At 43.1% G+C, this 13,454-nt stretch overlaps 1 protein-coding gene across 1 annotated transcript; it reads right to left on the bottom strand.

The window, feature by feature from the left end:
- Positions 1–146: 146 nt before the first annotated feature.
- LOC105939107 (25-hydroxyvitamin D-1 alpha hydroxylase, mitochondrial) lies at positions 147–8,960 on the bottom strand. Its single transcript, XM_012881149.3, has 9 exons — positions 8,584–8,960; positions 6,932–7,122; positions 6,283–6,473; positions 5,873–6,073; positions 5,270–5,433; positions 5,011–5,177; positions 4,845–4,926; positions 3,619–3,816; positions 147–1,096 (listed from the first exon to the last, which is right to left on the bottom strand). The coding sequence occupies exons 1-9, from the start codon at positions 8,809–8,811 to the stop codon at positions 983–985; spliced, it is 1,536 nt and encodes a 511-aa protein (XP_012736603.2). The 5' UTR covers positions 8,812–8,960; the 3' UTR covers positions 147–982.
- Between the last annotated feature and the right edge of the window lie 4,494 nt (positions 8,961–13,454).

The raw sequence follows: 13,454 nt of genomic DNA, 5'->3' as shown, positions 1-13,454 counted from the left end.
GCCTGAGAAGTTAATCCAAATAATGAGTTTTACTTAATGAAGTGAGCTGGTTAAATAAATTAACTTGTCGCTAATATTCTAATTTATTGACTATGATTGTTGAATCTATCCCTCTGCCAAATGTAAGACAGAAAACCAGACAAGAACCATTTTAAAACCTTTTATTGACATTTACAGTAGCAGCATCAGATTGTGTCACACAAAAATAAATACGATGGTGAGATCCATAAGATTTTGCAGAGTAATGTGACATCAGTAACTTCAAAAGAACCTTCAGATGAACTGAGGTGATGTAAACCCTGTTTGAGGACATTATATCTGTCAATCCAGTAACATTGCACAGATATAATCTCCTAGAAGCTGCCTTCTAGAACTTATTCCCAGACAAAACGCCCTGGTACCAGTAGATTCATCATTATACTGGCACAGCTTTCTTATTGTACAGCAAGCGGCTGCAAAGTTTCAAAATAAAACATTTGCTTAATCCGGACCAAGTAAACTCTTAGTATGTGCTTGATAGTGCAAGATTCCCAATTAAAATGCAGATTTAGTAAAGTGTTACAAAAAAAAAAAAAAAACTCACATTCTTAGAAATGCAACTCGAACTGATCTAATTTGAGTCCAACGTTACAAATATAAAGATTTTTCTGTACAAAGTGCAGACAAAAATCTCACATTTGCCATTTTTGATCTTGCTCGGCTTTTAAAAAAGGTGCCGACAAACCTCGGCCGGTTAAGCCGTCTTCCTTGCTATGTGGCGGGCCAGCACGCACCAGGCTGAAGGTTAGGCGGGCTTTGCTCTTAACTGTGTCAGAGGTCGAGGACCCGCTCTGACATGAACGAGTGCGTCTGAGCAGCCTCATGGTTCCTCGTGGTTCACGCAGTAACGCTGCCCCGCCTGTTCTCCACCACCCCGCACGGCCCGAGTAAAGGGCGGCTTGGGTGGCTCACGTTCGCTCGTTGGGATCAGAAGAGGAGGAGTTCATCGTTCAACAAACTGCAGGTTGATGGCATTTTTAGGAACGAGGAGGGTCCGAGTCTTCGGCTTCACAGAAATACCCTCAGGGTCGGGTTTCACCTCAAACTCCATCAGGATCTAGCAGGAGTAGGAGCACAATACGCGGATAAGGAACACAGCGACTTGGAATAAATACAGAAATAAGCAAACAAGCGAGCAAGTCATGGGCAGTCCCGGGGAAATCCCTGGCCTACATAATCCAGTTAATTCACGAGGAAGGGGATTTGCTTAGTTACTTAAATCCCCTAACTGTAGTTTCTGCTATACTTGCTTTTTTTCATTTATTTTTTAGCCCAAAACAGGGAGTTAAAGGGGAAGTCCGGTCAACAAGGAAAAATCAGGGTATCATTAGCTATAACTAAAACTAATACGTTTGTGGTTATTTAATTAACTTATCTTTAATCAATAAGAAAATAAAAACATAAATTGTCGTCTGAATCACTGTGTATGGGGGCTGACATTACTGCCCATATTTGGGCAGTAAGGGGCGTTTGACATCACATCCTGGGGCGTGGAAAAGCGGAAGCGGCGACAGCATTTCTCTCCGCTTTCCATGCAAAGTCAATAGGAGCCGTTCTACATAGCTGCGATCATCAATAATTTTTTCGGATTTCCAGAGGACTTCACTGCTGACATTCCCAAGAGCTATTGCTGAAGCAACAATGCCCACGTGCATGGCCATCGGATGTTCCAACACAACTGGTAAAAGTGGAAAAAACATAGCTTATTTCAACTTCCCAAATCATGAGCCACCGGGCTCGTTGCTGGATTGCCAACTTGAACAGAGCGGATTTGCCATCTAACTCCTGGCCAGAGAGAAAACACGTCATATGCAGCAACCATTTTGAAGAAGAATGTTTTGAACATGACATGAGAGCGAGGATATTCGGTAAGTTATTTTTTATTTTAGAATTTTTTATTTATAATTTGCGGGGATGGTCACCGAGCAGAGGGGCGGAGGGATACCACATGTGATGTGGTATCCCTCCGCCCCAGCATGTGCTGGAACGCTCTTATATTTTAATATTTATACAATAATGACCACCTGCCCTATTTACTAGAGGGCAAATGTATAACTTAAGTCACTTCAGCGATCTCTCCTCCGCTGTGTGTGTGTGTGTGTGTGCGCTCCGCTGCAGCGCCGGCAAAGCTGTGCTGCGGCGGAGCGCGCGCACACACACACACACACACACACACACACACACACGTGTATACATATATACCGTAGGACCCGACTGAGTTTGCACTGGAAATAGGTACGCTGGATTCCGTCAAAAGTCCGGTTTCTGTCAAGAAACTCTTCTAAAAAAATCCATATCGCTATCAGATGATGATAGCTCCACGGAACTCTCATCACTGTCACTAAGTACTTCATCACTCTCTGCTTCGTACAGAGCACCAGTCGTCGCCATGTTGGAAAATAGTGCGCCGTGACAAACAGAGCGTTGAAACTTGCTCAACTGCGGGTCCGCCGAGTGACGACAAAAAATGGGAGGTGACAGTACTATTCTTGACCAAGATGGATTCCTCCACATAAACATGATTAAATGAAAATTATTCATAATTTAAAAAACGTATAATTTTTTGCACAGTATGTAGTAGTTTTATATTTAAAGTACTTTCAGCAGTTTGAATTCTGATTTTGACCGGACTTCTCCTTTAACTAAACTTAACAGCTAGGAAACATTTTAATGTCACTGACAAACTTACCGCTGAAATGCTCAGCAATAAATTTGGCAGAAAAAAAAAAAGCTGATAAAATACTAACACTTAACTTCAAAAACCTACAGCACATACTGAGGAGCCAGAGCATTGTTTTAAGGACTGAGGTGATATTCCTGGTTTACGGTTTCCTAGATTTTGTTCAATTCTTAATCTTTAACGCTGCACCTTTAAGACCAAAAACACAGATTGTTTTGTCTGTCTCAAGTTAGAGGAAATTCCCCATAGAAAAACTGTTTTAATGGCTGTAGTGAACAATAGTCGTGTTCTAATACAATATAATAATAATAATAATAATAATAATAATAATAATAATAATAATTTGAGCAAGAGAGAGTGGGTAGATATTAATTAAAGGGTGTCTAGGAGGGAGCCTTGAGGTACCCCACACATGATTTTTTCATGATCATGCTCAGATTTAAAACTACCAAGGCACCCAGAGGAGTCCTTGGAAGTAAAAGTTGATACAGTTTAACAGCTCAAGAGAGAGAAGAAACTTCCCACTGGATCCATTAGCCTAGCTAAAAGAGAAAATTATGTTTTATAGGCCCTAATACAAAACACAATGTTAAAATAATATTGTAACATCTGCTGTTGCAGAAGAGGAGTAGGGGGACATTTAAAGCATCCAAATCCCCTTACAGCTTATGTTCAAGTGACTGAATAGCTGATCGTAAGCGAAAAAGCTTTTCCATGAAGGCACTGACACAGACAGCTAAGCCTGGCGGCTCACCAGTAAAGCTGTAAAGTTGTTTAATTTGGTTAAATCTGCAGTTTGAAATTTGCTCTGAGTTTCTCTGATCCCTGCACCCCTGCACGCTTCTGCCGTTCCCCTTAGATTGTCGTTATGCCCACTGGATCACGTTGGGCTAACTTACCCGAGACAGAGCGAGGTAGAGCTCCAGCTCCGCGATCCGGCGACCAATGCAGCTGCGTTTTCCCACACCGAAGGGCAGCGAGGCGTACGGGTGATGAGCCTCATCTTTGGAGATCCAGCGATAGGGGTGGAAATCATCTGGATTCTGAAACACCGCTGGGTCCCGGGACGTGGCAAACTGGCACAAGGTGATCAGGGTCTGGAGGAGAACAAGATGCACAATAAATGGTAGAGACCACCCTGGGTGTTTTGTGCATGCATTATGTTCCCTCTGCAGTCTACAAGTTGCTCAGTCAGCAGGCGGCGATAGGATCAACATGAACTACGTCAAGATCCAGATGATCATCCAGAGCGCGACTAAAACGACCTAAATACACCATTTGTAGCCCAGGCTTTCTTTGACACAGTAAAGTCTTTCATCTCAGACATAAAAACTTCTTCAGTTCACATTTGAAGTTTAAAACAGAGAGAATGGACACAGAAAGACGGACGTCAAAACATGAAGAAATAAATTACATTTTCTGAAACAGAAAACCAAATTGGGCAGCATGTAAACATTGGGCTTCTAAGTCTTTGTTTTTAAAACTATTCTGGACACCCAGTCCACATGGACACAATGCAAACTGTGCACTTAAAAACGTCCACTTTGAAAAGGTTTTTTTATTAAAATAAAAATCACACAGTTTTCCCCTCTAAAAACAGTGTTGCCATGTTGACAGGAGGTGCGAATGGAGCAGAAAATCTGATGTTGGAGTGGCCAGGACCTGAAGCTAGATCAGAGTGGGCAGTTCCTGTCCTCAGAGGTCAATGTCCTGGATGTTCTCAGCGTAACTACACTTTATTTCAATGAATAAAATAAAGTTCATGGCCCTGAAAATATTTGGAAACAGGCTCAGAAATGTTGGAGAGGGTTTTTTTTTTTTAAACCAAGACTTGAGGAGTGGGATTATCCAACTCTGATTTAGACTAGGGGCCTCATATTCCTCTCCTTGGGTGGACAGTATCCTGCAACCTTCAGATGTGCATCTGTTTCAACAACTCGTTACCAAGACTTTGTGGGACTTGACAGAACGCTGAAGAGATAAACTGGCTTTTTGATTCCGCTCTGTTGGAATGTGGACATGTTGAAAAGTTGCAGGACTCTGAGCCTCGTGGACAAGAGTTTGAGACCCTTCATCATTTATTTTCATATTAATTTTTCAGGGAACACGTGTTGCTCTGACTCACGTTTTTAGGAATGAGGTAGCCTCCAACCTGGATGTCCTTCTCCGCAATGACGCGTGCGTTAGCAGGAATAACTGGGTATAACCTGAAAAGCAAAGACGGATGTCAGACAAAAGACCTTCTGGGAATTTAGACAGAACATCCATAAATCAGTTTAATTGAGTCATACCGAAGCACTTCTTTGACCGTGGCCTTAAGGAGAGGCATGCGGGCCACGTCTGCGGCCTCCGCTACCCTCCGACCCCCCAGTACGGTCGACACCTCCTCCCTGAGCGCGGCCTGGACCTCTGGGTGGCGGGACAGCTCGTACAGAGTCCAGGACAGGGTGCTGGAGATCTGAGGAGATAAACCAGCAGGGACTGGTTCAACCCACTCCTTGGAATCGGAGCTGAATAGAGAACCTAGGAGGAAGAAAGAGTCGGTCTTACCGTGTCGACTCCGGCAAGCAGCAGCTCCGTGACGTTGCTGTAGACGGTCTTCATGGGCAACCCCGTCTGAGAGAGGAAGTAGGTGAGGTAACGGCCCTCCACCTTCTCCCCTCTGGCGATCTTCTCCGCTTCGTCCTTCAAACGCTGGTCGATGTGACCTTTGGCTGCAGAAGAAAGATCGGAGGCAGGTGAGGCACGGACGTGGCAGATTTACTCAAGTTTTGATAGATAAAGTTATCCTGAACATGCACTGATCCCGAAATTCAGGGCAGACCAACTGGTGCGTGAGGGTTAAAGACTTTAATCTGTCAACTCTTGATCTAGGGTGATTATTCCAAAAAAAAAAAATGTTTGATCCCTCAGCTCTACATAAGTCCTGTGTGAGGCTTGAACAGCCAATAGGAGTCTGGAAGAAAATCACTCGCACCATGTTGTACTTAAGTGTTTGCTTACGTTTCCATGTTGCCCCTCCAAGCTTGAGCTTATCTAGATCCTTCTTTATAATAGCCTCCAGAATCGGCTCAAGCCTCTCGGCTGGTAGATTGTTTTTAAGGAAATACTTGATTCTTTGTTGATGCCGGTGGCTCTGTTTCCTTCACCTACCGAATTCAAACATGTAGTCCCAGCACTGGCAGAACATCTTCCAGGGTTTGGGGAAGATCTTGTGCAGCCAGCTGGGCATGGCCATGGTGAGGAGAGTCATCACAAACATGGTGTTGATGGATTGGATGAAGCGCTCCGTCTCCTCGGGGATGGCCGCGTCCAGGCATCCGATTCTGGACTCAAACAGCACTGAGGAGATACCTGAAGGAGAATTAAAACACCACATGAGATAACAGGAAAAAAAAACTACATCTTCATTTTATAAAAAGCCTTCACGCCAGTGCTGCAACATTTATTGGTCCTTATAGGAAATGTTTACATTTTAAAGCTGTGTAAGGCAGCGAGACGCCATGCAACATAGTTTTCATGTTTAATACCTTTATTTTTCCGCACACAAAGCGAGGTCTTACCCTCGAGGCCGAAGCGGTAGAACTCGCTGGCGACGTCGGTTACGAGGCCTTGGGAAGATCGACGAAGGCGGAGCTTGGCAATCAGGTCGCTGACGACGCTGTTCAGGGTCTTGTCGTAAACTTCCACCACCTTCGGTCGCAGCATGTGCTTCCCCAGGAGACTTCTCACCTCCTGCCACTCCTCGCCCTCACTGAGAGCATAAAGATGGCGTTAATAACGACGTTAATGAGAGGCGGACAACATCCAAGACAGCATGCGTGTGCTACTAAGGCCCGATGGGCTTCTTTCAACGTGTGGGTCGCAGCTGGATCTTAGGAAACTGGTTGACTATGTGCAATACATTTAATTCCCACATGGGTCCCACATTTTCACCCAAAGATGTCATGGATCAAACAAACGGGCAATTAAAAATCAGGCCATAATGCAATCCACTGACAATCTTCTGTGTTGAGTCCCAGTCATCATTTAATTATGGGCTCCATGTGTAAATGTTAACTGGGACTTAACACTCCATAAACCCCAGTGGTTCCTGTAAAATGTTAAGACTAAAAAAGGTAATGACACAGTTTATTGAAGAAAAGGTGGCCAGTGCAAAAATAGTAATGGTTCAACAATGTGTGGCATAAGAACAAAAGCTTTGACACTCACGCAGTCAAAAGTCCAAAATTATGTCCTCTCAGCTTTCTGTAGTCCTTCCAGGATGAAAGGTCCGATCGCATCGGGTGCTGGCCCTCCTGCCTCAGGACCTGCTCTATGAGGGTCGGATCGGCCACATGAACCGTCAGGATGGGGCCGAAGCTCGCCTTCCACATGGGCCCATAGCGATGCAGTCCTTCCAGCTGGGGAGGAGACAGAGAGGCTTTTAGAAACCCTGCAGGCTACAGGAAAAACTGGCTTCCTCTCTTAGCGCACTCTCCTTTTGATTTGCAGTCTCTGTTGGATTAAAGCATAAAATGGCATGCCCGGAGGACTTTGGAGAAAGAAAATGGGGCTAACATTAAATAGTTTGCATTAAATATGCATGGCTTCTTCGGCATAATTCTGAATGAACAGATGGGGTTTGAAATGTCCAACTTGCATGCTAAAATATTGAGCCTGCATGAGCACACTGAATGAGATTTGGATAAAAAAAAAAAAAAAATTTCTCTGCTTTGAATAAAAATAGTTTTAAGTACACCAGGGGTGCCCAAGTCCAGTCCCTAAAAGCAACTATGCTTTCAGATTTCCATCTCCAACACACCTGCATCAAATTCCTGAATCCCCTCATCAGCAGCCGTTCAGCTCTACAGACGCCTGGGAACGAGCCATTCATTTGATTCAGGTGCGTTGGAGATGCGAAAGGTCTAAAAGTTGCAGGATAGTAGCTACACTACACCCGGTCTACACTGAATAGATTATCTAACACATTTTAAAGATACACATACAGAACAATGGATGATACAACCACAGGTAATGAGTTAACATGAAACCGGAAGATGTGAACTTATTGGGGACAGTGAGACCATAACTGGAAAATACCAGAGATAAACAACACAACAAGGAGTCTTGAACCAGAACGTGAACAACCTTGTAAATATTTTGAGGATATGTGAGCAATAAAGTTATTTTTTTCATTTCTTAATAACTGGATTAATGAAGAGAATAGTTTTTTTTAAGCATGCTGTTAATCTAATCCACACTCCTTGGTGGTGGAAGTAATGCATCAGTCTTTGCTTGCCAGCTGCCATCAAACAGAAAAAGACAATGAGAAGACCCGGAAGCAATTATTCTATTTAACAATTTCTTTACGTACAAGAAAGCTTTAGGTTTGCCAGATTTTCCTTTCATTTATTTTTTTAATCAGACATATATTATTTATAATCATTTATAATTACATGTCACGATTTAACCATGTTCACTTTTAGAACGTATCCAAGCTTATTGCTGTTTTTTTTAAACTGCATTAGTCTTTGTCACTATTTCTGATGGTGAAAATCTTATATTCAACAGTAACAAACACGACTTTTCCAACTGAGTAAAATTACTATTACAAGTCATTTGACTATTTTTTTCAAACCAATTAAAAAGTCAAGCGTTTATAACCCCTCTGTTGGGGTGGAATTGGGGGCCGCAGAAAGAGGGACTCGCCCGGGGCGCCATTGGAGCAAGAAGCGGCGCTGACTGAGACTAAACTGGGTGCGCTGTCAGAAATAGCAGCTCTGCTCTGCAGGAGTTATCAGCTGAGGCGCAGACGGGTTTCCAGTCGGAGCGCACGTCCTGCAGCCCGGCCCTTCCCACGCCTCTGAACCCCCCCTCCTCACCTGTAGCTCATGCAGCCGGGACAGACCCCCCCTGGCGAACAGGTCCCAGGCGAAGCTGCCGGCCGTCGGCCCGGGCATGTCGTCAAGGGTCCTCACCGCTCGCAGCGTGCTCCCCAGCGGAGGCGCCGCTGCGCCCTCGGCCCACCTCTCCATCCACTTGACCAGGGGGAAGGAGTTGCGGACGGACACTCGAAGCGCTTGCTGCAGCATCCTCTTCACAATGATCATAGAGCGCTGGTGTCGGTTCGCGGGTCCCTCGGGTGTCAGTGCTCATTTTGTCTTCCCGGCTGCAGGCTGTATTTATAACGCGCAAAGTGCGCCTGGAATCCATGCAGAAAAAGCTACATTTTCTTATTTTGGACCAATCATGGGCGTGAGGGGCTGCTCCTGGGCCCGCCCCGCCGGGATGGGGACTGCTGCTGGGGGGAAGGAGGTGTGTCCAATCAGAGGGGCTGAAGTCAGACCAGCCCAGTAAACAGCACACGTGGAAGACCTGGATAAATTATGCATGAGATCTAAAATCGCTAATCTTTATCTCTACCATTGGGAGGCTCTTTGTTCTGCAATGATCCTAAAAATTGACACTTTTCTGGTGACCCAGCCTCCCTCCAAGGCCATTGTTAGGTCAAACAAAGCTGGAAATTAGGCGTATTTCACCATTAAAGGTGTGGATCCTACATAGGCAGATTATTAGTTTGTCAAAGTGCTGCAAAAATACAGCTGAAATACGTTTGATCGCCAAAAGCTGTGCTTAATGAAGCGACTTGTGACCCACTATTTCTGGTGAGGGAGAAAATCTTGACCTGAATTCATTTGTACTGGAATTTGTCCAAAGTGCAATGTGTGTGTGTGGATGGTGAAGTAACCGCCCCCCGGGTCCTGTAGTCAGAATCTGCTCTGACATTTGATTCACTAGAAATCTTAGATCACCCGCTTTCAGAGAAACACGGTGCACTGACTGTCCGTTTTAGGACTGCCCCAGTCGTGCAGGACGTGATGAAACCACCAGGCCTCAGAGGTGACATCTGCACGGTGCATAGGATGACTGCTGCAGCCTGACACTTATATGATTCAAGGTAGATTGAGATGCTTGCAGGACACGTTTCTTAGTTTGCAAACTAAAGCATGCGAGTGTATAGTTGCACGCAAAGTAGGCCGTGTAAAAAAAACAAACAAACTGGGGTCTGCTAAAATGGACATCAGAAATTCATTTTCTCTATGCTTAATGGTAAAAAAAGTCAAAGAAAATGAAGGATTAAGGCACCTTTTTGTCGTCTCCATGTGTTTCGTGAAATGAGCAAAGGGGGTTGACGCAGGCCCTCATTGGCTGACTCCCACAGCGCAGAACTGCCGTGTGCGGCCTGCCTGCCAGCAGCAGGATTTACAGGCATGAACAGGACTCAGAAATCATTATGGACAAGAAAACTGAGGGGAGATGAATAATTTAAACGCGAAGCATTTACACTAAGTTCGTCCACCAGTGTTGTTTTTTAAAAGAGCTGCATCGGTGCTGAAGAACGACACCCCACCTCGTCCTGCCAGACCCTGCATGGATTAACCAGTATAGATGATGGATGAATGTTGTCTTTTTGTGACATGATCCTTAGGTGTTTGAGTTTGGTATTTCTCTGTTCCATCACTGTTTTTTTTATGTTTTCTATTTGCTGCCATTTTCGTTCATGCATTTATGGATTAGGTTTTCATTTCTCATCGCTAGTTTCTTCTGTTGCTCTGCCGGATATTCTGCTCTGATTTTATCTGCTACCCTCCCATTTGATCGCCTGCTTATTCTACCAGTTCTTCCCACCCGTGACTACATTTTGTATGTTTCTTCTTTTAATATTAAAATTCCCTTCTTTTTTTTTTTTTTGCCTCTGCCACACTGTGAGCCTGGGTCCTCCTTTAACCACAACATGACATTCTGTTGGCCTAGAAATGCATTTAGTCTATTCCTGGGAATAAAAACAAGAACTTTCTTTAAAAACCACCGCTGTATTTAGCCAAGCCTAATGTAACGTGTGTCCAAGCCTATTTCAGGGGAAAAAGTAGCAGGGTGTTTGAGGCTCTACTTACTATGGCACTAAAATGAAAGCCACCCCCCCCCCCCCCCCCTCCCAGAAAAACAACAACTGAAAAATACTTTGTATCATACCTAACACTTTCCATTTAAGAAGATCTAAATATATAATTGAAAATATCATCCTAAAAGATTACAAAGAACTGTTCACCTGCATCATCTCTATTTGCTGAAGGACCATCTTTGTACTATTAATGAACTGAAGTTAGTCAAACACTCCTGATGCCGCAATTTGTCCCCCGGGCCGCACTTTGGACGCCACAGCTTTGAATTAATGGTGTGAATAGGTGTTGACATGTCACGTGGTAATAACACCAGATCATAGACACATTACTCTAACATTAACATCTAATTTGAAGCACCCATGAGGCCTGACACTTCTAACGGATGCATTAAAATTATTCAAAAATGCATATATGGAAATGCACATAATCCTTGGAATATGGGTGAGTGGGTTAGCATAAGACCAGCAGGAGATCCCCGGCTTATGTCCAACGCCACGCTAAGATGTTGGTGTCAGCTGATCTGGCATCTGTTTGATGCCAGAAAACCATATTACTCAAAGAGGTTTATGTTGTCGGTCTGCTTTGATTTTTTTTTTTTTGTTACAGTTTTTGCGGAGTCCCTTTGATATGTAAAAATTTATGACAGAATAATCCTGTTTTGTGCTTTAGGCTCAGCAAATCACACATTATGAAAAGGATATGCAATCTTAAGGGATGTACATAGAAATGAGTTGTGTAAAGCAGGAAGAACTGCGGTTTAAAGATTTTCCCTAAATAATGACTTGCAGTAACTGTAATCTACTTATGTGGACCTTTGTCCTGTGAAGTTTGAACTCTGCCATGAATAGACAGGGTGACTGAAACTCTGGCCATGGGAAATTTCCTCCATAGCCGTTTTAACCCCAGCCAGCCTCCTGCCAGGCAAACAGAGCCTTCTGACTTTTCTGTTTAGAGAAATGTTCGACTCTAAAAGCAAATTCAAGCCATAGCCAGCTACTGTAGACGGCGTTGGCTTTTCCGCAGAAGTCTTCTTCTATGTAAAGTGATGTTCGGTTGTGTTCAATATAAAAGCCATGCAGTTTATATTTCCAGACACACACATACACTGCCCACTTTTTTTTTTTACAAAGCAAAACATGAAGAATTTGTTTTCTAAATTTGTGATCACTCTGCAGAAAGTGAGGAAAGAGTAAGGTCTGCAGTGTCCACGTTTTTCTTCAAAAGCTCAAGGATTTACAGAATAAAATAAAACTTGCAGAGAAGAAAACAACTAAAAGATTGCTTTCTGGGACTCTATTAATGTTTAGTAGCCACTTTTTCTGAGAACAGCTTTACATCATGTGTTGCACGGATTCAATCATCCTCCGGTACCTGTGAGCAGGTTTTCCAGTCCAGGTTGATGAGACCGGATTTCACATTTCCTCAGTTTGTCTTGGAATATACTCAGAAACAGCATGTTTGATATTGTTTGATATAAGTTTTCTTTATCACATTAAAAGTTAATCTGTTTGTCTGGAACCAAAATGTTGCTCGCTTACTGGCATGTTTAGGGTTGTTTCCTTGTTTAAAAGCTAATTTTATTTTCATTTTATTTTTGATAAAACTCAACACGAGCTCTTCAACCATTTGAATGTATTTAAATTGATCCGTTACCTTCTTTATGTGATAGATAGGCCCAACATCTTTGTATGAAAGGCATTCCCATACCATGATGATTGAGTCACCATCCTAAACAGTCCACTGTGGTGTTTGAGGGCGATAAACTGTCTAGACTCAAAAAGAGGAATCTTGATTTTTTTTTTTCAGTTCATAAAAATGTTGCAGAAGTTCTCTATAGGTCGGTCGGTTTGTCCTTTGGCAAAATGCTACCTCCTCAGCACATTTCCTTTTCTTATTGAAGAATGAGACTCTTGGTTGATATTTTATTATCACATGAGCATCCTCTAGTTATCACAGAACTCAGCTAACTATGGACTGTCTTCCTCAACCACTGAGCTAATCATTTTTAGCCATTCTAGCATTTCTTTCATTCATTAAAATCATAGTTTATGTTGTTTTACACCATTTTTTTTGTGTGTTTTGGATCCTGTTTTAAAGCATTTTAGATCGTTTTCTTTATATGTTTCGCCCTTTCTGTCTTTTCTTCTCTCGTCCAATGACTGCCGGAGATAGGTACCAGCCCCCCCCGTGACCATTCACGAATAATCGAGTACGGAAAATGGATGGATGGAATGACCCATTTTATTCAGACTATCAGAGAGGAATGCCCCATGGCCAGCATGTTCAACATTTGTTGCCATCCTCAGAAAATTTGGGCCACCCTGTTTGTTCACAGCTTGAAGGACCTCCCTGATTGGCTGCATGCACACTTTCAATTAATGATTCAGTTACACAAAAGCAGCAGGATGCATGTAATGACTGTTGTTTTTCTTTTTTTTACTCTGCCACCACCAACTAGTACAAATAAAACGTAGGATTCATGTAGTTGATGATTTTGTTACGTGTTGTATTTTAAACACAACTGTATTTGTCTGAGGAATCATTTAAACTTGCAGACATTTGTACTTCTGCTGACTTTTCGAATCTTTTACTTTTACTTTTTATGTCGAGCAATAATCGAAGTTATATCAACTGTGCTTACCAAGTATCTTGGGATAAGTTCTTGTCAGGCCTCCAGGGAAAATAGCCCATTCATTTTAATCACTGTTCAATATCTAGCTTGAGTTGCAGCTGTAAGAAATCGAAAGAATGGCAAACATGGATTGGAGCAATGGGATGATGAAATGAAG

The sequence above is a fragment of the Fundulus heteroclitus genome, chromosome 20 (genome assembly GCF_011125445.2).
Source record: "Fundulus heteroclitus isolate FHET01 chromosome 20, MU-UCD_Fhet_4.1, whole genome shotgun sequence".
Classification (NCBI taxonomy): domain Eukaryota; kingdom Metazoa; phylum Chordata; class Actinopteri; order Cyprinodontiformes; family Fundulidae; genus Fundulus; species Fundulus heteroclitus.
Note: the sequence above shows the minus strand (reverse complement) of the source record. Positions and strands in the feature narration are given on the sequence as shown.

What these genes read in the sequence shown, in the direction of transcription:
- LOC105939107 (XM_012881149.3), bottom strand. Translation starts at nt 8,811, where the DNA reads ATGATCATTGTGAAGAGGATGCTGCAGCAAGCGCTTCGAGTGTCCGTC. An exon ending in CTACCGCTTCGGCCTCGAGG is followed by an intron (nt 6,074 to 6,282) that starts GTAAGACCTCGC and finishes ATTCTCCTTCAG; the next exon opens with GTATCTCCTCAGTGCTGTTT. An exon ending in GCTACCTCATTCCTAAAAAC is followed by an intron (nt 3,817 to 4,844) that starts GTGAGTCAGAGC and finishes GTTCTCCTCCAG; the next exon opens with ACCCTGATCACCTTGTGCCA.